The sequence below is a fragment of the Chiloscyllium punctatum genome, chromosome 10 (assembly GCF_047496795.1).
Source record: "Chiloscyllium punctatum isolate Juve2018m chromosome 10, sChiPun1.3, whole genome shotgun sequence".
Taxonomy (NCBI): domain Eukaryota; kingdom Metazoa; phylum Chordata; class Chondrichthyes; order Orectolobiformes; family Hemiscylliidae; genus Chiloscyllium; species Chiloscyllium punctatum.
In genome coordinates, this window is record NC_092748.1 from 55,843,118 (window position 1) to 55,865,387 (window position 22,270).

The 22,270-nt window shown below is 38.9% G+C and overlaps 1 protein-coding gene across 1 annotated transcript; it reads right to left on the reverse strand.

Annotated features, from left to right (window-relative positions):
* Positions 1-4,642: 4,642 nt before the first annotated feature.
* On the reverse strand, positions 4,643-6,791 carry sp9 (sp9 transcription factor). Its single transcript, XM_072579196.1, has 2 exons — positions 6,670-6,791; positions 4,643-6,429 (listed from the first exon to the last, which is right to left on the reverse strand). The coding sequence occupies exons 1-2, from the start codon at positions 6,688-6,690 to the stop codon at positions 5,098-5,100; spliced, it is 1,353 nt and encodes a 450-aa protein (XP_072435297.1). The 5' UTR covers positions 6,691-6,791; the 3' UTR covers positions 4,643-5,097.
* Between the last annotated feature and the right edge of the window lie 15,479 nt (positions 6,792-22,270).

A 22,270-nucleotide genomic window follows, 5' to 3' on the forward strand; every position in this document is an offset into this window, starting at 1 on the left:
ATTTTTACCTAATCAATTTTCTGTTATAGTTCTTCATTTTGATTCTTCAAGTGCAAGTTGCAGTAGCGATTACAAGGCACGCAGGTGTATTTATCTAGATTGGAAGGATCATGAAATGATCATGTGGATTTTGTAAACCTGTTAATTGAACTGAAACTGGCATTTTACATGAAAAAAACTATGTATTAGTATGTTACTTTTTACGTTTTTAACTACTGCATAAATATGAATCTAGAAATAAAGTAGTAATGGCAAAATGAGTCGCATTGTTGATCTACAGTGAATTTTTGTTTGATGATAATTACCGAGTTTTTCACTGCGCACTGCTGTCATGTTTCACACGGTATGTACTTTGTAAGAGAAACGTCATCAGAACAGGTAATAGTAAAAAGTTAGTGTGTGACAAAGGGGCTCTATGCAACCACGTGTTTTGGGGGAAAATAACTGAAGTATATCTGGTTTAAAGTTCCGCCGATTGTGGACCGCTTCACAGGTAATACTGCGTCTTCTTGCACGTCTCGTTAGTACCAGAAATGTTGAAATTACTATGAAGTCGGCAAGGTATAATTGTGTGCAATGGAATGTTGCAGGAAGCTTTTGAGGAAGCGAAAAAAAGTCATCAAAGTGAAAGGAGTCACTTAATTAATCCATCGTTCGGTGCAAACAGCTGCTTCAATTGTTGTAGGTGACACTTGGTAAACAGACATAGGTTAGAGGCATTGTACCTATCTGGAACATGTATCATTTCACTGACCCGCAGAAGAAATTTTGGTTTGTAGTTAAGTAATTGCCAAGCACTGTTTTCCCTGAATCATTTTTTTCTCTCTGGATCCAAGGTTTAATTTTGTTTTTGCTACTTTTTAATGTAGTTTTATGGGTTCATACTTTTTTAAAAGCAGTGTCATTACCAGGAACGTTACATTTTGACAAGTGTTTATTTTACTTCCATATATTATTCAGCGACTGTTCATTTGGCACATTGTTTATCCGTTTCACATTCACCATTCCAAGATTCCAGGGAGATGAAACCAAACCGAAGCGTCACAGTTAATTCGAATTCCTAATATTATAGTAAAATACATTCACATCGAGTAACTTCTAAGTTAAAATTAATTTAACTATGTAATTATGCACATATTTTATGAAGAATCTTGTTTTCTAACACCAGCTTTTTAAATAAAATTGTATGAAACGTTACATGACAACACATTTATAATCTTGTCCGTTTTGTTTCTGCTATTTTAATGGATAGATTAATTTATGGGATATATATATGTACGTTAGAGATAATACATAGCGACGCCAGCAGCAAATAGAAAATCCGATTGACTGCTACATAAAATCAGCCAAATACGATACAGTTGTTCTAACTTCTCACTGAAATATGTATTCCGTGAGGTCCATGAAAGAGACACTGAAAGTTGAAACGGTAGATGTCGCTGTATGGTCAGGATTTAGAGAAAAAAGAACACGAGACCCACAATGAAATTTTAAATATGCCATAGACAGGGATCTTCATCTAACCGCCCTGGAGTTGGTTCGTCAGGATAATTAGCACATAAAGGTTTACAAAATTCGCTGCCCTTGGTGTAACTGAAAATAAAGTCGGCAAACAGATTTGATGAGAGTGTGGTGCTGAAAAAACACAGCAGGTCAGGCAGCCTCGGAGGAGCAGGAGAATCGACGTTTCGGGCAAAAGCGCTTCATCAGGAATGAAACAAATTTGTTGGTTTTCAGCCTTTTCTCTTGGATTATTGCAATACGATCCTGACCACCTTTTTAAGGCAATAGATTTGCAACCACAATAACTGTGTAGCAAATGTGCAGACATGTCTTCACTGCAAGAACTTGCTGTCGTCCAAAAACCTGTAAACTGATATCAATGGTCGCTGTATTTTTTTTCAGTTTCTCCACGCAAAATAAGTCCACTCTCAACTTGAGATTTCAATTATTTTTATAGACAAATTGTAATAATTGTATCTCTAACCAAGTTGGCGTCATGTAGTCTGCCCAACTGTTATTCCTTAATGTTTTTCTATGGCCGGTTTACAGCTACAAATATTTATTACAATAAAATGATTTTTTTCTCCAAATAATTCAACATTATTGTACATCAGCTTCGAAAAATAAATCGTAAATGTTTACTTTGTTTCTAACTTCGGTGCCGAATAAACTAAGTTCTTGCCATTTTGTTTGGATTATACTTAAATTTGGATTATACAAAAGTACCTTTGAAAACCAATTGTTTCATTGAGTGATGGCATATGTACATAGATTGCTCTTATAATTGGGAAAATGAAGGGGAGTAAAGTGCATGATATCTTTATGCTTATACAATTTTATCTTTTAAAACAAATGTATTATTGAAATTATGATTTCAAATCCTCACCTGCTAATAAGAGTACTTGGCGCCGTTTATATGTTCTGCTTCGGTTTAGAAAAATTAAATCAAGACACTCAAAACAATGAATATTTATCTCTGAAACTCTTTAGAAAACATAACAAGTGTTGATTATTTCAGTATCTTTATCGGTTTTCAAATTATAACCTATTTTTGAACCCGCATATAAAAGGGAAAGCGCACTCACGCTTCTCTGTACAAACGGAAGAATATCGTTTTGGTACAATTCAATTGTTGTTACACACAGAATTAATTTTCCCAACGCTTTTGTTGCGCTGTGACGACGATTCGCCCTTTCTTAAGCTGTGAAAACTTAATGTATTGTAGAATGATCTCACATTTCTTTTAACTTACCGCATTTTTTTTTGCAGTTACTCTTAAAAGATTGAACGTTGAACTTATATGATTAACATTCACTATTATACAATGCCTCCTAGTACTGAAGATGACTAAACCAATAAGGTGATCACGAATCGTGTTTTAAAGTAGTCACGATAAAGATTTGCGTGTATGTCTTTTGGTGTGTAATATTTGACAGTATTTTTAATTCAATGGGTTTCTTCTGTTTGTATTTCAATCTGTTTCTCTCTCTGGGAGTCACAGAATGATGGACAACTATTTGACCTACGAGGGGCAAAAGCAATCCAAACTGAGCCTTGATCATTCAGCTGGGGATTGTAGCCCTGTGGCCCGTCGTGAAACGGACCAGTATAATTTGCTTTGATCTCCATCGGTTCTATATAAGAAACAATACTGACTTCTGCCCAACACCCACCAAGAATGCATACCAAGAAAAATAACCAGCAACCAAAGTCACTGGCAATGACTTCAGTTCAATTCCCCAGACAACAGCCCACCTTTTTTCCAAGCTATCGCACTCACAATTATCCACATTAGACGTGTCAGTTCTTTTAAAATGTCGATTACTTTAATAGCCAAATTTATTTCTAAAGTTGTCTGCTTAGAAAGATGCCTTGATTATGGTAGAATACTTTTATTTTAACAGAATGTTTGCTTTATATCTATTATGAAGTATATTCGCTGTTAGAACAAATACTAGTAAATGTGTTTGAGTGAATGTTTAATAATTTGGGAGAAAGCATGGGACAGATGCTTTAAAACATTCGAGGAATTCTCAGCAGATTTGCTGTTGTAACGCGTGCGAGCTGAGAACAAAAGATAATTAAAACTATTTTCTTTCCAATAATTACCTTCTGGTCAATTTAACTGTATAGAGTTTGAAAGAACCTTGGTAAATGAGATCCCGGTCCCAAACGTGTTCCCATGCCTAAGCCCAGCCTATAATTATTCGTTTGGTTTCATTTGCTTCAGACGCTGCAGTGAGTAATCACAAAGAAGTCAGAGAGCATCCTTGAACCTTTTCAATACCCAAGCCAGTGATATTCAAATAACGTTTAAGGGCCATTTGACTGGGAACATAAGCATTTCAAATTCAGCATTAGCATACATTTGCTGCGTTTGAAAAGCAATGAAACAGTTGCCTTCATAACATAAAGAGAGCGGTTATCAAATCGAGTGCCCCAGTTTTTATTTGAAACGCTCACATTTTATCATGAATCCGTCCTTACGCGTTTGACATGCAAATCTATCCAGTTAATTTGAACAATTAAAATGGATCTTCAAGGGAGCATTGTCACTAGAAATCTCAAGAGTTTTACTTGGACAAGCTCGGATAAAGTTCACGGGAACAAATGATGTCTGAGAGATTAATTGGATATTTGATAAGACATGAATCTCTAATCGGGAATACAAGGCACAGGGGGCTGCTGTGTGTTCCAAGTCAAAATTACTAACATTTAACAAGCTTTTCATTAAGGCATGAAATGTCTGCTACGGGGTATTAACTACTCACCTATTCCATAGAGAACTCAGCTGTGCCTCTGCGTTCACAGCATTGTAACCGCATTGTATGTTAGATATGTATATTTCACAACGGTTCTTATGAAAAACAGTTAATAGCACAGAAATTGTCGCATCTATACAGTACACAATAACGTTGTATTTTGATATGCCTACATATTTTCGTAAACCTAATGCATCTAAATAAGCAACTTAAATTCTGTTACTATATGAAATTATCAAAAATTTGACGAACTTTTTTCCATAGAATTCTTAGTCCTTTGTCCCACCATTTATGGTTGTAAAATTGTGCATGTTTTATTTTGGAAAATACCTTTATATTTTAAGGTATGTTTTGGTTGATATGGAATGGAGTAATTTAATAACAAAGACATGTTCCATGTTAGCACTTGCACAATTTATTTATACAGATAAATGCATATAATACTTCCTTTAAAATATGCGGCGCAGATTTGCTGTTCATATAGTATGTGGATGAGCTGATTAATATTCAATAATCTATTACATATTGACTTTCACAAAGTGCATTGAACTCAAAAATCTCCCCAAATCAAATGCGACCAAGTCACAAAATAGCTTTATCAAACATTTACAATAAAAAGAAGAGAAAACACGGGACGTTCTGAACTTCTTCTGTACATAGAATTTTAACAGCCTTATACAGGGAGAAACATGTTCCAAGCATTTGATGTACGTTTGCTCACCTCCTTTTAAGATGCACCTTCCGTGATAGTACAGGGCTTGGAACTCCAGGTACATAACAGTTATTTTGGACACAACAGTTTTAATGCGTTCCCCCTTTTAGGGGGTTAGATTTAGGAATCATTTTGTACCGGGGTAGCTGTCTTGATCGCTCTATTGGAGTGCACAGCTTCCATGAGGATATCTGGTGACTCTGATCTAGGGGTCTCCAAGTTGCTGGTGTCGGTGTCACTGTCGCTGCCCTTTTTGCCCCCGCCGCCGCTGTGTGTTTTGATGTGTTTACTTAGATGATCGCTCCTCATAAACCGTTTGTTGCAGACGGGACAGGCGAAGCGCTTCTCCCCCGTGTGGGTTCTCAAATGTCTCTGCAGCTCGTCTGATCGGGTGAACCGTTTACCGCAGAACAACCAGTTACAGACGAAGGGCCTCTCGCCAGTGTGCCACCTCAAGTGTGCTTTAAGGTGAGAGGTCTTGCCGTAGACCTTACCGCATCCTGGAATGTGACAGCTGTGGAGGCCCTTCCTCCGGAGACTCGCCCCAGCAGGTCCAAGGCGCTCGGCCTCCTGGCAATTGGGGCAATCGCAGGTTGCTCGGCCAGAATAACGTCGGGAGGACCTGGCCGAACTTCCTAGTCCCGAAGGACCCGAAATCATCGAGTTCGCCGTGATTGCAGCCGAGGTGGAATCCGTATAGGATGGGATCATAGGCTTGAAGCCATCTTGGGCCAGGAGGCGTTGTCCAGTGGACAACAGGTGAGAAGCTGTCGAACCGAGGCCGGTGGAACTGAAGGCGGAATGGCTCAGGGTGGAGAAGTCTGCGTTGTAAGTGCTCAGTTGGGAGTGCAGCGAAGCTTGTGGTGTCCCAGAATGAAGGGAGGGCTGCAGGCCCCCATTGGGATTCTGGACCTCCAGCCAACTTGGGTTAGTGTGTACGTCCCACCAGGAAGAAGCCCCGCTCCCAACTTCACCGGAAATGCTGGTGTGGAAACCGGATTTGTACCAGGATTCATATGGATGAGCCATTCCTACCCTTGGGTACATCCCTTGGAGAGTATCAGCGGAAGAGTGAACTTTGGATATGAACGCTGATTGCCCGGCGTCTTGGGAGTTGACAGTAGCTGAGACAGAGTTCGAGAAAAGGCTGTATTCGGTGCCAAAAGCAGAAGAGGTTGGAGAGGTGGAAGCCAAACAGAAGGCGCTGTTCCCGGAACCATTGCTCACGGAGAAACTGTTACTGATTCCGCCCGAAGCTCGGCTGTTGGCCACGCTGAATCCTGACAGGCCAGATCCCAGGTTACAATTGGAAACAGAACGTTTCCAGGGGTGAAATCCGCCCTTACCAAATGCACTGGATTCTGGCAAAGTTGTTAATGGGCTTGTGTTGCCAATTTTGTTACAGGTTGCGGCCAGCATTGCCAACGGAGTGGTTCCAAATCTGGGTTCTTCCTGAGGAGGAACAATATTGTGTAAGTAGCATATGGTGGGAGGTGAAAACTGGCAAAAGTAAATAACAACCGTAACCGTCTCAAGACAAAGTCCAGAAAAAGTTGCTAAAGGAATAAGTATGACATGTAAAATCAAGACAGTCGAGTTTGTTATCTGTGCCCGCACTGAAACTACTTGCCAGACCCTGCACTAAAAGGTGAAGTTTAAGCAACTGTTCAAAATTAAGTTTGAATAACTTACCCCAAGTATTGAAGTTGCCATGGCTGGATCGTTCTTCTGCTTGCTGATGCGGTGCCCCTAATTTAAACGAAACGAGGCTGAGACAGTTGAGGAATATGACTATTCACTCACTGCCTGGTTCTCCGGACTACTCGACCTAATTGTAGTGAGCGCACGCTTTGAAGTGCCACGGTGCCGAGCTCTTAGCCAATCAGACATTTTCTTACACGGCCAGGGCGAGCAGTCAGCCATTCAGAGTGCCCAGCACGCCGCCATGGATAGGTCACAGCCAATCACAGCATCTGGAATATCAGGGAAACTGGGCAGCTCGCGTCAATCACCCGTAGCAGCATCACTGCACTCTGGTGTTATTATTGTCAATCCATTCCGATTCACTTCTACTGTACTGTACACGGCGTTTCCACGCTCACTCTGTCCGTAGCCAAATATTAAAAGAGGCTCCCCCGCCACCAAGTATTTTAACATGTTAAATCTTTTCTAGAGGAGCAGAGAGAGGGAATAGGCAAAGTGGGTTCTGGGGACGGCTCATCTAAAGTTGTACGCTTTATTATTAAAATAGTATCTTGCCCTTGAGGGACTGTTAACTTTGCTGCATTTTGACGGTGTGGATTGGTGTATATATGTGTGTGTGTGTGTGTGTGTGTGTGTTGGGGGAGGGGTAAATGCTGGAGGGGGATTATATTAAGAAATAAGGCATCTTCTGTGGATGGATTAAAGAAGAGTTCGTGTGACAATTTATCCAATGATTTCAAGATCACGTTCTGGACTATATACAGAAAAATCCATGTTAGAACCTACTTACAGAATCGGTACTCTATTTGTGCCTCCGATTATTGCCATAATTCCATGAAGTATTGACGACAGTTTGTAGTTTGCTCTGTTTACTTTGTCTGTGACGTTATTTTGATACTTTCAGTCTGTGAATTGACCGAGCACAGTTTTTCTAGGGCAAAATGAACAAGCTTTTAACTCAGATCAAACTTTATTCAAAAGCTACGTTTAGGTAAATAACAGAAATAGGCTTCATTTTTCAGTGTTTTGCGTTCTAAGTATTTAGAATTTAAATTATGATCAAGGAAGATAACGCTAGATAATTATATGCATACTGTACAGAGGCTTAACTAAATGACTTTATGTAACTTGCATTTGTGGTTAGAAAAAGGAATTAGAACTACAGTTGAGAAGTGTGTAGAATTATACACGTCAGTGTCCAGACTGAATCGCAAATGAATTGCTAAGCAGACGTCTATCTCAAGCATGAAACGAGCTAAAGCTTACCCATGGGGACTGTGATCTTGATCAAAATGATGCCGCTGTTCTGGGTTTTGTTTGATCTGCTGTGAGAAATAACGAAGCTGCCCGGGAGAGTTACTTGCAATTATTGTAAGTCTGTTTGAGAGCAGGTGAATATTGCTCTTTTACTCTGATATAAGATCCTAACTCTGTTTATTTCTGCCATGTTTACTGCATTTTACCAATAACTGTGATTATAAGATGTCAGTGAGGCGTTTCCGACCGGCCCAGGGGCAGGAGAGGGTGGGGAGCCACAAATGCATTTTCGTGTCGAAGAAGACTGATTGACGGTGTAACAAGTGAATTTGAGAAGTCCCGTTTTGTTCTTGTTCATTTTGATTGAACAAACCGTGGTCAAGGGGTCTACAAGTCTCGCTTTCGACATCTTTACAGCCAGTCAAAAGTGGATAATAATGATAAACAAGAAATAAATACAAGCGACGTATTAAATACGAACAATAATTCGTAGTAGAAATAACTCACAGATAGGATGAATTCGTACACCTATACCAACGTTCACAGGCAGTACCAGTCATCTGAATAAGAGATAATAATGAATTACTAATAATCTAGATGGGAAAATAGAATTATAAAAAGCTTCGAATCTATATGTATTTTAAAACCGCATTAATCAAACAAATCTTTTCAAATTTCAAATTTAGGAGGTTCAATAATCTGAGCTGTTTTACTTAAAACCCAGTTTTTAAACATAGATCAGAGCATTATGCGAATGACTTGTGCTAGCGGTTAAAACATTTAGAGATAATGACAATCTAACAAAGCCCTAGTTCCGAGTGTAATCGCTTGTGACTCATCATCCTTTTTAAAAGTTAAAGCAATTTCAGGAGAGACGCTTTCAGTAACCGTTTTACATTATTCAAAACGGACAAATAATACTCTATTATAGCGGTTGAATGCTGCCAGTCATCACAAGTGCAATTTATCGAAAAGCTCAATGTGCCAAATATCGCAGCCTTTATGGGGTAGTGAATCTAAAACAATTTCTTCGAACCTCTGCACAAATTTCGAAAATTGCTTCCCATTACAATCACACCAATTTGACGAGACGGCAATTAGCACTATTAAATGTGGATTCTGCATAAACAAATGTAATGGAAATGCAACCAGTTACTTGGTCACAAAGAAAATCCAGTTCCAGAAATGCTTTCCATGGTTGATAAATATCAAGTTTCTGATTTTGCCCATGTACAATCACTAATAGTCCTTGAATTTTTATCTTCTGATTCACGTCGTGGTTGGACGTTTCAAGACGTCTGGTAAAGAGAAAATGATTTCCATTTTAAATTAATTGGGCACTATGTGTTTGAAGAACATAATTAACAAAGCTAGTTTTAAAAAAAAAGATTTGAAACCTCTCGCTAGTTTTCCGTTGTACAGCCACACTGGTCCCTTTCATGGCTGTTTACTGTCGGTTACAAAAAGCTACTGATTTAGACCTTGAAGGTTTATCATAATTGAGATAAGAACAAATGCAATTAATTCAAGTAGAAATGATATTAATACAAAAATTGCGAAACTTGCATTTGTTCAAATATAACTTTCACAATCATCTAAACTCAAAAAATAGCGTACACAAGGCAAAAGTACATTCATACTTTTGGATTTTGAATGATAATCAAGCATTTACAGATGTCTGTTTATGATGATATAGCCTGCTATTATAACACGTCCATACAATAAGCCAATTCCGGATATACTGAAAATTCATTAAGGTTACATTCTTTATATTTATAGTTCCGTGACCGTCAGGAGTTTTTGACTAGTCATACCTTAGTGTCAATAGACCTCACACCGCCGCGGGGACAGAAACCAAGGTAGAACTAAATAATCCTGTTTGCACAGTACAGAACTATGTTAGCAAATACATAATTTAGGATATATACACGTTGATTTAAAAGAAATATAACATGACTTGCTCAAATGTGCGAGTTCTGTTTGGCTTTCTGTGTAATAGTGGTACATAAGCAATCAAATGTTGCGTCGCGGAATTATTACTGTACAATGTCATTCCAAGTCAAGCGCTGCAAACGTAAAACCGTTTCATATGGAGCTTAACATTTTCATAAGGTGTCTTTTGTCTCAGACAGTACCTCCTTTATTCTTCCTCAAGTAAAATTAAATTTGGATTACATCAAGGGAATCTTCGATTTTAATTGCCGGTTTAAAAGACCATGTAATCATTAAAAAGATCAATGAGCAAATACTCTTCAAGTGCAATGTGGACAAAGAACAGATAAATTTTATTTAGCCTTCTTTGTTATCTTGTCTCTTTGAATGAAGTTTGATTCGAAAGCATTTGGAGAACTGCCTGGCCTCTCACATAGATTCAGAAGGGTGAAAGCAACAACAGCACCGGCAGCGGCACTGTTTGAGAGAGGAGCAGGCTGCGGAAGATGAATGCTCCATCTGGGATACAGGATTTTAATTAGAGTGATTGTGCTCAGATCGCCCTCATTCATTCATCAGCTGATCAGTAAGTGGCGCTGCCAACGCTTTGTAAAATGCGGTCGTGATCAGGCAAATTATTTTAAATGAGGCGCAATATTTTTATATGAAGTGGTCCCATAGTAACGACCAAACCACTCGCTAGGGTCGATAAAGTCTACAACAATCACGTGTTATTGAAAACGTAAACAAACAACATTTATAAATATTTATTCAGATTATAAATTATTGTCACATCTCGCCACTAATTATTCTGCACGAATAATCCTTAGAATGCGTGGAAATATTGCCCTGAGCGGTTTTATATTGTGGCTACAAGTGCAAATATATTATTGCCACCAGGTAACTTGTATACTGGTGTCGCACCTTTAGGACAGGATAACCCATGAGAAACTCAAGGGCTAAGTGACTTTGAAATAGAACTGATACATACGAAGGATTTACGTTACTGTTATGAAAGTACTAGTTTACATCCATCTTTCGGATATTTCAAAACATGTTCCTTAAAGAGAAAAACTGTTTTCATTGGTGATATGTACAAAATCTTTTCAGCTTTTAAATGCAATACAAGTCCAAGAGTGCGGTGAAGGTCAATGGGAAATTAGCTTTTATTGTTAGTTCTAAAATGATGAACAGCTAGATCCCTTAACGCAAGACTTCCAGTAATTTTGGGGGAAAAAGGAAAATTGATTGCATTAATAATGTGTACAATATCTTCATACGAATCATTTATTGAAAACATTTTCCTTTTGTTACCCGCATCTGCAAGTACATTAATCACTGCACATTGAGGTTGAAAAAATCCTTGAAGAATATATGCTTACGTTTTAAACCCTTTATTTGTCAACACGAGAGTTTATTTTTTATTCTTTCGGCTGCTTAGGCGATTGGTTTCATCTTTGAGTTGCGATGTGGCGCAGCGTGTTGAAATTAAATGGAAAGTGAGTGGAAATCCTGGTGTGTGGCCAAACGGATTAACTCACCTTGTTGCCAAGATTTGAATAGTTCCTAAGCAGTAGACCCCTCCCAGTTAGTGCAAATCAAAGATAAGGGTATGAGGTTTGTTGAGCCCGATAATTTCCAGAACCACTCCAGAGTTTGCATTTGACCACGTATGCATTCTCAACTTATACTTCAATCTTGGGAATTCTCTTTGTATATTAACCTTGAAGGGTTGAATTGGCCAACTTCACAACGCAATCTCCATGTGTAATGTCTGTTTTGGAAATAACAATAATTTTCTGAAATAGGAAGAATCATTTCCGTTTCCCTTATTTCTCATTCTGCTGTGACGATCATTAAAAATGTACAACCATAGCATGACAAACATAATGCCCCCAGTTGACACGTGTAACGAATTGAACCGTATGACCGATTTTTTTTCATGTAAATCAGCAATTAATAATGCTCCTCGAAAGCTAGCTATGAGGCTTGCTTCTTAGAACACTGTTTGAAGTGTTACTATCTGTGCACATGGGTATTCTTCTTTTAAAAATATACTGAGCCCTTAAGCAGTGCATTTGAGCTTTTTCTCCATTGTTGGTGGGAGCTGCAATAAATTTAAAAAGCCACAGGTTTCATTGATGAACCCCCTCCACAATCAAGTAATCTCCAATCTACTCCAAAAGGTTGCATTTAGATTTCAACTGATCATAGGTCTACTGGCTTCGGAGTTTCACTTCAGTTACCGAGGTGATGCTCTATTGTGTTCATTGTTTAGCTCAATTTCAGGTTCCGATAAGACTTCATTAATTTTCTGCCGGAGCTTTCTTGCTGAATTTACCCAAACAGTATCCGGGTGAGTTCCTACAACGGTTAATGATTGTCACGGTCGTGTTCATTTTCTTTAAAGGGGGCGCATCAGAACGGTTTTTAAAATAGAAATCTAAAGTGAGACAATTCTTAAGAGAATGATTTCCGGAGCTCAACGATTTGTCAGGTGCAGTTATTATTCTTTTGTGTGGTTCTCCATTTTTATTCGTTTCTGACTATAGATGTTTTAAACAGTGTGAAACGATTGCCTTTACAGGTTTGGGATTGGATCTCGGTTAAGGACATGAGAAATGTACTTTTATAATCTAAATTGACGTACTCAAATACGCTATTATATCCTTAATATCCTTAATATTGGTTTTGATGGACAAGCTAAAATATGAATCACTTAAACGCAACGTTTTATGGACTTAGCTCAGCATTGTGTATACATATTCTTGAAGTATTGAGGAAGCGACTGTGTAAGACTTAACAGTTGGATTGGGACGGTTAAAGTTAACTAAGAAGACCATTTTAAATGTATTTATTTGCTAAGTTTCGATTATTTTTCAACTCTGTCAAAATTCCTAATAACTAATCATCAATGGCTTATAACAGGCAAGAGTGGAACTGAAATGCAAATCTTTAAAAAAGAATTGGAATGAAGCAAGTTTCATTTTTAAATGGAGTGAGAATGCTGTAAGTTTCAATAAGGAATTGTAATGGGCCCTGATAAAATTGCAATAGAACTTACTATTTTGCACCTATACATTTCAGTTTTATTGTGTAACAGCAGGATTAAATAATATTGGAAAATTATTTTGACTGGGAGAAAGTGAGGACTGCAGATGCTGGAGATCAGAGCTGAAAATGTGTTGCTGGAAAAGCGCAGCAGGTCAGGCAGCATCCAAGGAGCAGGAGAATCGACGTTTCGGGCATGAGCCCTTCTTCAGGGATCCTAAAGAAGGGCTCATGCCCGAAACGTCGATTCTCCTGTTCCTTGGATGCTGCCTGACCTGCTGTGCTTTTCCAGCAACACATTTTCAGTGTAAATTATTTTGACTGCCTTATATTCTTAAATATTATTTTTTTACTGCAATTTCAAAAGCACATGTTACAGAAATACAACATTTCAAACCAAGCCTATGGTTGAAACTTGAAATAATTTGCTTTCAAAGACTGCTTTCACCTTCATTTTTTTATGATTTATAGTCAACTTTGAGAATTAAGACAAACACACATTTGTTATGCATGCAATACTTTAGTTTGAAAAGACACTCCAAATTAAGGAAAAGCATGACACTTTTTCAAATGTTGTCTTGGAGGAGACAGAGCCAATTGTAGAATGGAAAATGCTACTACACCAGATTAACTTTACTGATTATAGAAACTCAAGGCATAAAATTCTTGTTGGTTCATGCATATTTGTTGCAACATTTATCGTTAAAATTCCTCTTTAGTAATGTGTATCATACACTTACAGAAGTCAAAATTCCAGGATATGAAATGTTCTAAATAACAAAAATTGGAGATTCAAAATGTTATCATTTTCATTCTGACTGGTGCAAAATGTTGCTTTGCAACTGCATACCTGTTGTGTTCCTAACCTAAACAGGAAAGTGTAGTTTGTCAGTTAGAAACATTTTCATTTTGATGATAATCCTATGCAGGGCTGATAATTTGGCCAAGTCTTCTATCATAAAGGATGAAGTTAGATGTGGAATAAGCTATTCTGATCAGATTCATTGATTTACAGCTCACAATGATTCCATGGTAAAAGTATTGCCCAATGTCAACTACTCAGATATGCACAAATCCCACATTTGAATAATGCTCTTTGTTGTTAGTTGATACAAGTTTGAGCCACAACTGAGAAGATATCATTGTCGTTAATAGCCTTGGGCTAAAGTTTCAATTGAGATCATCATCCAGTGACCCTAAAAGGAAGTTTATATGTTTGGAGAATGGTTGTTAACCGGAAAGATCTTGCTGTAAATTCCTATATGTATCATTACTCCAGCTGATTATTTCTGGAAATGTCTCATTCTAGACTGAAATCTGGCTTGATAGATCTTATTTTTATTCTAGTTTTTTAGAGATGGATTTTTATTGAAATGCAAACATACAATGTGCAGATTCAGGTTTAACAGGAAAACAGAAGGTTATTATATAAGGGAAATGATGGTAAAATAGAATAAATATTTAAATATATGTTTAAAGGTTTCAAAATACACATAAAAATAAATCCCATTAATCCCACAGCATACCATTATAGTATTCAAACATCAGAGAGAATCCAACATAAAGTTTGATATCATCATGGCATCAATTCCTGGTCTTGAAATCTGACAGATATTTCCTTGACTCATCATATAACTGAGTTTAAACTTTGAGTCTCAAATCACCCCTTCAGGGTTTTAACTGAATGGTTCTGATTTGAAGATTTTTACTAAACTCCTTACACTGAGTTAACCTATTTTTAACTCATCTAAATTATTTCTCCCTTTCTCAGAAGCAACTGTGTAACATCCAGCTTCAGATAAGAACCATGAGGAACTGACCAAACTGAAAAAGAAATCAATAGATGGTCGTTTCCCTTAAGCCCAAAAACATTTCCAGAAAATCTTCTGTTTGAAAGCTTGATGCTCTACATTGTAGATGATATTCACTCATCAACTCCCCCAATTCAAATGAATTGCCATTAGACTCCAAAACTATATTTTAAAAGGCATCACCATTGCTACAAAATTATTTACAAGTTAATCATTAAGCTCACTCAGGTACATAGAAAACCCATATGCCATTTGTTCAAAACTAAAAAGCCAAATTCAAAAATAAATTATATTAAATTCTATATAATGTACAACCCTTACATCATACGTTTAAATTCCATTTACATATTCACAATCACTGTCAAGATTTAGACAGAAAAGAACAGTTACCTGAGCAAAGTATAAAGGGCTCTCATATCTAGCTCAACGATTCATTCCTCCTCAACTTTCTCGCTTACTTGCTGTGGTCACTGGCTTTATTCTTTGTTAGATGAACTTATTAGCTCCTGTTTACACATTTCTTTCATCCTTCAAGGAGCTTATCAGGGCACTCAGTACTGGCTCATTACGTTTAGCATTCCCAATGACCTTATCTCTCACTCTTGATAATCTTACAACTCAATTGGCCCACTTATGGCTAACCTTACCAATCTCTTTCTTGTCCAACTTAATTCTTCCTTTGCTGAATGTGGATTCCCCCACCCCTCTGGCATTTCTTTTTAGAATGTCCACTTGCTGGATGACTAAGACCCTTCCATTAACGTATTGCAGAAGATATCATCAACAATACTGCTTTGATGTAAATCTGACTGAGGCTGGTGATGCCATCTCCCTACAGAAGCTTTCTCCTCTGTCTGTATCTTCCTTCACTAGCTCCATCAAGACCATCACAGTACTGATGTGGCACTTATTGCTTGGCTTGAACCCCAACATTCTGGCACTTATTCCTTCTGTGAGTATCTCAGTTGCTTTCTCTTCTCTCACTTCTCTTTCAAAATCTTCATTCATTATTGTTCTGGCAACTAATTATCTCCCTCAGCCTATACATTAAGCAAAATCTCATCCTCAGCGAGTTAATCTTTATCTTGTCTTGTTCTCTCTCCTCTCATTTCATTGCCATTTTATCTTCTCTTAAATTTGTCCTTCCATGTAACTCCTAATAATTCCCAACGCCATATGAATGGGGCTATCACCTTGACCTTGTCATCTCATGGTCTTGACAGTCCCATCAAATAAATTACAGATAAGGTCATCTCTGATATCTTCCTTGTATTACTCATCAGAAATGTACCACTTCCACATCCACAGCCCTAATTCCTTTTGTATCCAACCCTGGAGAAAATCCCTCAATTCACTTACAATTGTACTTACAAAGTCACAACTTTCTAGCTTTTGTGCTCCTATTGTGATGAATATTGCAGACTATTTTGCTCAACTACACCCTCACCTCCAGCTTTGTTGTCCCAGTTCCCAAGAAAACTATTACTCTTTTCAACTCTGGCCATTTTTGTTCTCATCTCCACTTATTTTAGTCCAAGATCTGTGGACATAAAAGAATATGCAGACAATTGGTTAGCTATCCATTATCAAATCTGGCTGCATTGAGTCTTGCACTCTACTGCCAAAACTGCTAACTATTCCAGGAGTTTTTGACAAGCAAAGATAACTGTTAGCTTATTTTCTCTACTGCAAATCAACCTCTTTCTCTGACCCTTCTATCCTCCTCTCCAACAGTGTGCAAGGAACTTCAGAACCTCTTTGTCATTTTGATCATGATCACCTGATTGGCTGCATCTGTCTGTCTGTCTGTCTGTCTCTCTCTCTCTTCTAGAAGCCTTCAGGGTTAGACTTCTTTAAATGCTTCTCCAGCTCCAGTCCTGACTTCACATTTTTCTCTAGTTTCTCTTCTATGTCCTCTGATACCCTCTTTAAGCCTGTTTTGTTTAGAACTATTGTTGACCAATGTAAACTTTGCTTCCTCTCCACAGGTACTGCCAGATCTGAGATTTTCCAGCAATTTCTGTTTTTATTTCTGAAACCTTATGCAATTGTACATTGCAGAAGGAAAGGTTTCATGCCACATTGGAAATAGAAAACTGTAAAAAACTGCCATGAAAATCCACACCCCTCCCCCCAGAAAAAGCTCCCTTCTGCATCACAGATCTCGTCCTTGAATATATACAGTGTGTGAAACTGGCAGCTGCAAAATGTTGTCTTCCAATGCTAGATATGGAATGTGTTTATAAAATACACACTTTTTAAATAACTTGTTCCCATTTCAGTTGTTTAGCAGACATGCAAGTAGGTAACTAATGCACACAAGTAATGGTCATGAATCCTTAATGCTGTAACTTTTAATGTGCATTTTCATAAAATTAATGATCAGTGAATAAAATCTCTTCTGCTAAATATCATATATAGCACAAAGGAAGATGATTATAGTTGTTGGGGGTAAGACCTAACCATCAGCTTCATCAATGACCATCCCTCCATCACTGATTGCTACCACATCCAGAAACTTTCAATGCCTCCACCACTGATGTTCAGTAGTAGCAGTGTGTACCTTCTACAAGATGCACTGCAGAAATTCAGTAAGGCTCCTTGGACAGTACCTTCCAAACCCATGAGCACCCCATCTAAAATGACAAGGACAGCAAATACATGGGAAAACCACCACTTGCAAGTTTCACCTCCCCCAGCCATTCATTATCTTGATTTAGAAACTGTTCCTTCAATGTCATTGAATCAAAATCCTGAAATTCCTTCCCTACCAGCATTGTGAGTGTACCTACACCAAATGGACTGCAGTAGTTCAAGAAGGCAGTTCACCATCTTCTCAATAGTAATTTGAGAATGTCCAGCCAGCAATGCCCTCTTCCCATGAGTGAATAAAACAAGAGTTAAAATTTAAGTCAGGTGGGTAAATTACTGCAATTGCCCCTAGCACGGTCTCAAATTCCAAAAGATTTAACTCTGCTCTAAAAAAGAAACAACTATAATCATCTCAGCCTTCTCTGCATGCACTCTCACCCATTTTGTGTAGTTATTACAACTGACTCATTTCAATGTAAGTAATATGCAAGGTTCTGTCTGAGATGTATATTTTCACTCCTTATTTGATGTTCCCTTGTCTATTACTATCCCTATAGCCACCAGCCTTCCTCATTTTTGTTGAGCCCTTTATTTAATTTTTAATGTCCATACTTTACTCCTCAAGCCCATGACTTGGTAAATTCCTATACCTTTGTTGGCCCCACACCTTAACCATGCCAGATTACCATGATATGTTTGAATGGCCCCTTCTGGAGTTCCCACTCCCCTTCTATTCACTATGAGATCCTACACTATTATCTCTAATTGCCTTATAGCACTGTCACTATTGTGACAGAGTACAATGAAGCCCATCCCAAACTTAGGTGTCTGCTTTTCCCAGAACTCTGTGGACTGTCCACTGATATAGACTGACGATTATTAAACAAACCCTCAGGAACCCCTACCCACCCCACCCCCAGCTCCACTTTCAGACTGACTTGGTAGACAGTCCCAAATGATCCCCATAAGCCCCCAAGACTAATGTCTCCAGCAGCACCCCAACTGACTCTCCTCCTTGACTCACCACAGTGGTAGGTCCTGAATGGCTGTCCTTTGCCCACAGAAGATGACTCCCCTTTGACTTTTAAATATGGACATTTGGTTGAAGCACATGCATTGTATTTGCCACGTAAAATGCTGGCATATACCTCAGGTGTGATTTCGACAGAGCACAGTGCCATTCAACATCATCAGAGTCAAGATTAGAGTGGTGCTGGAAAAGCACAGTCTGTCAGGCACCATCCGAGAAGCAGGAAAATCGATGTTTCAGGCAGTAACCCTTCATCACTTTCGCCACACGACATGTCCACCCCCTTGACTGTTCAATGCTTTCCACCATGATGAGCTGCCTGTTTCTTCCTCTGCAATAAAACGCAATGTAAACCATAAATACTGGCAACCAGTAACTGAGCATTAATGACACCCACATTATAAGACAGCAATCCAAATTACACAGAGGCTGGCAGTCTGTAGCTGAGCACTAAAGTCCTGTGCACTTAAGAAAGCGTGGAGGCTGGCAGCCTGTAAGTCAGTGATGAAGTCATTGAATGTGCACTAAGAAAGCAATGTGAAGTATACAGAAGTTGGCAGTCTCCAAGTAAAGAGGCGCTGGCCCGAGATGTCAATTCTCTTGCTCCTTGGATGCTGCCTGACCTGCAACACACTCTCGACTCTGATCTCTAGCATCTGCAGACCTCACTTTCTCCTAGTCTCCATGTAAATGAAAAATGAGCAAGCACTAAGAAAGTGAGATAAGACCCAGAAGCTGAAACCTGGTAGTGATGTGCAGACTGTAGATGGTGTTCCTGAGCTACAAAATGAAGTGTTGAATGGGTAAATTGGTTTGAGAGTTGATTCAAGAGCAGGCATGATGATGTGGTTTTTTTGATTCACTCATGGGATGTTGGTGTCACGGTTTATTGCTTGTCCCTAATTGACCTTAAGAAGGTGGTGTTTAGCTGCCTTCTTGAACTGCTGCAGTCCACGTGCTTGAGGTAGACTCACCATATCATGAGGGAGAAATTCTAGGATTTTGACCAAGTGACACTGAAGAAACGATGATATGTATCAGTCAGGATGGCGAGTGGCTTGGAGGGGAACTTTAATGGTGGTGTTCCTATGTATCTACTACTGTACTTCTTATAGATAATAGTGGTTGAGGGTTTTGAAGATGCTGCCTAAGGAACCTTGGTGAATTTCTACAGAGCACCTTGTGGATGGTACACACTGCTGCAACTGACCTTTGGTGGTGGAGGGTGAGGATGCCTGTGGATGTGGTGCCAGTCAAATGGGGTGCTTTGTCCTGGATGGTATGAAGCTTCAATGTTGTTGAAAATACACTCATCCAAGCAAGTAGGGAATATTCTATCACATCCTGACATTTGCTTTGTAGATGGTGAACAAGCTATGGGGAGATTGGAGGCGAGTAAGTTACTTGCTGCAGTGTCCTTAGCCTCTGAACTGATCTTGCAGCTGCTGTATTTATATGGCGAGTCCAGTTCAGTTTACAGTCAATAGTAACCCTCCGAAAGTTGAAAGTGGAAGATTCAGTAATGGCAACACCATTGAATGTCAAGGGTTGATGATTATATTGTCCCTTATTAGAGATAATCATTGTCTAGCATTTGTGTGGCACTAAAGTTATTTGCCACTTGTCAGCCCAATCCTGGATATTGTCTAGGTTATTCTGCATTTGCACATGCACTGCTCTAGTGTCTGCGGAGCCATGACTGGTGCTGAACATTGTGCAATTATGGACAAACATCCCCAGTTCTGACCTTAGTATGAGGGGAATGTCATTAATGCAGCAGCTAAAGATGGTTGGGCTGAGGACATTACCCCGAAGTATTCTTGCAGACAAGTCCTGGAGCTGAGATGATTGACCTCCAACAACAAAAACAATCTTCCTGTGTGCCAGGTGAACTTGAACCTGTTTTTCGTCCTGATTCCTATTGATTCCAGTTTCGCTAGGCTCCTTGATGACACATCTGATCAAATACAGCCTTACTGTCAAGGGCAACCACACACACCTCACCCCTGAAATTCAGCTCTTTTCTCCATGTTTGAACCAAGGCTGTAATGAGGTCAGGAGCTGAGTGACCCTAGCAGAACGCAAACTAGGCTTCAGTGAGCAGATTGTTACTAAGTACGTTTGATGATGACACTTTCCATTACTTTAGTGATGATTGAGAGTAAAATTTGGAAGATGTCCGCTGGCGCATCTGCTATTATTAGGGCCACTTCCTTAAGTACTCTGTGATTACAGATGATCGGCCCTGGAGATTTATTAGCCTTAAATCCCATTAATTTCCTCAACACCACGTCCCTACAAATTCTGAATTCATTTATTTCCTGCAACTCAGCTGGTTGGATGGCTGGTTTTCTGATGAAGGGCTTTTGCCCAAAATGTTGATTTTTCCTGCTCCTCAGATAATGCCTGACCTGCTGTGCTTTTCCAACACCACTCTAATCTTGACTCTGATCTCCAGCATCTGTAGTCCTCACTTTTGCCTGGATGGCTAGTTTGCAATGCAGAATGATGTCAACAGTGTGGTTCATGTTTAACACAACTGAGGTCACCTTGAAAGTCCCACCTTTTTAACCTCACCCTCACCTGAAGCATGGTGAGCCTCAGGTTGAATCACCACCAGTCGTCTTTCTTTGTTGAGAGAGCAGCCCTGTGGTTCTTTGGGACTATTGATTGATCGATTGATTGATTAAGTTATTGTTGTCACATGTACCAAGATACAGTGAAAAGTATTGTTCTGCATGCTTTACAGGCAAATTGCACCACATAGAGTGCATCAGGGTAGCAGAACAAAGTGTAGAATACAGTGTTACATTTTACTTTCATACAGTACTCTATTCCCCCCCCTTAATCAGCCTCTTTATCTCCCTTTGCTGGAATTTAAAATGTTCCCCCAACTCCTTATTCTCCCCCCATTTCCTCTGCTCAAAGTCTTTGCTTTTCTGACTCCTATACCTCTATTCTCTTAAAGAGTCAAAGAGTTAAACAGCAGAGAAACAGATCTTTTTGGTTCAACTTGTCCATGCCAACCAAGTTTTCCAAATTAAACTAGTCCCACATGCCTGCATTTGCCCCATATTCCTCTAAACTTTTTCTATTCATGTACTTATTCAAACATCTTTCAAATGTTATAAATGTAAAGCATCCAACACTTCCTCTGGCAGTTCATTCCACAAACGAACAACCCTATGTGTGAAAAAGTTGCACCTTAAATCTTTCCCCTCTCACTTTAAAAATACGCCCCTTAGTTTTGAATTCACCCAACCTAGAGAAAAGACCTTCTGATATTCACTTTATCTATGCTCCTCATGGTTTTATAAACCTCTATAAGGTCACACTGCAACCTCCTACGCTTCAATGAAAAAACTTCTGTCATATCCAGCCTATCTCTATAGCACAAACCGTCCAGTTCCAGCAACATTCTGGTAAATCTTTTCTGAACCCCCTCCAATTTAATATTATCCTTCCTAAAGCAGTATGTCCAGTATTCCAAAAGTGGTTTCATCAATGTCCTGTACAACCTCAACATAATCAGTCAATTCCTCTCCACAATGGTCTGAGCAATCCAGGCAAGTGTGTTAAACACCCTCGTAACAACCCTGTCAACCTGTTATGCAACCTTCAAAGAACTCTGTACCTGAACCATGACATCTCTCTGTTCGTCAACACTACCCAGGGCCCTTCCATTAACTGTATAAATCCTGCCCTTTGTTTGTTTTACCAAAATGTAAAACCTCACATTTTATCCAAAGCAAACTCCATCTGCCTCTCCTCAGTCCATTGGCCCAATTGATCAATATCTCTTTGTAATCTTAAATAACCTCCTTCACTGTTGACTACAACACCAACTTTGGTGTCATCTGCAAACTTACTAAACATGCCTCCTAACTTTTCAATCAAATCATTTATATAAATTACA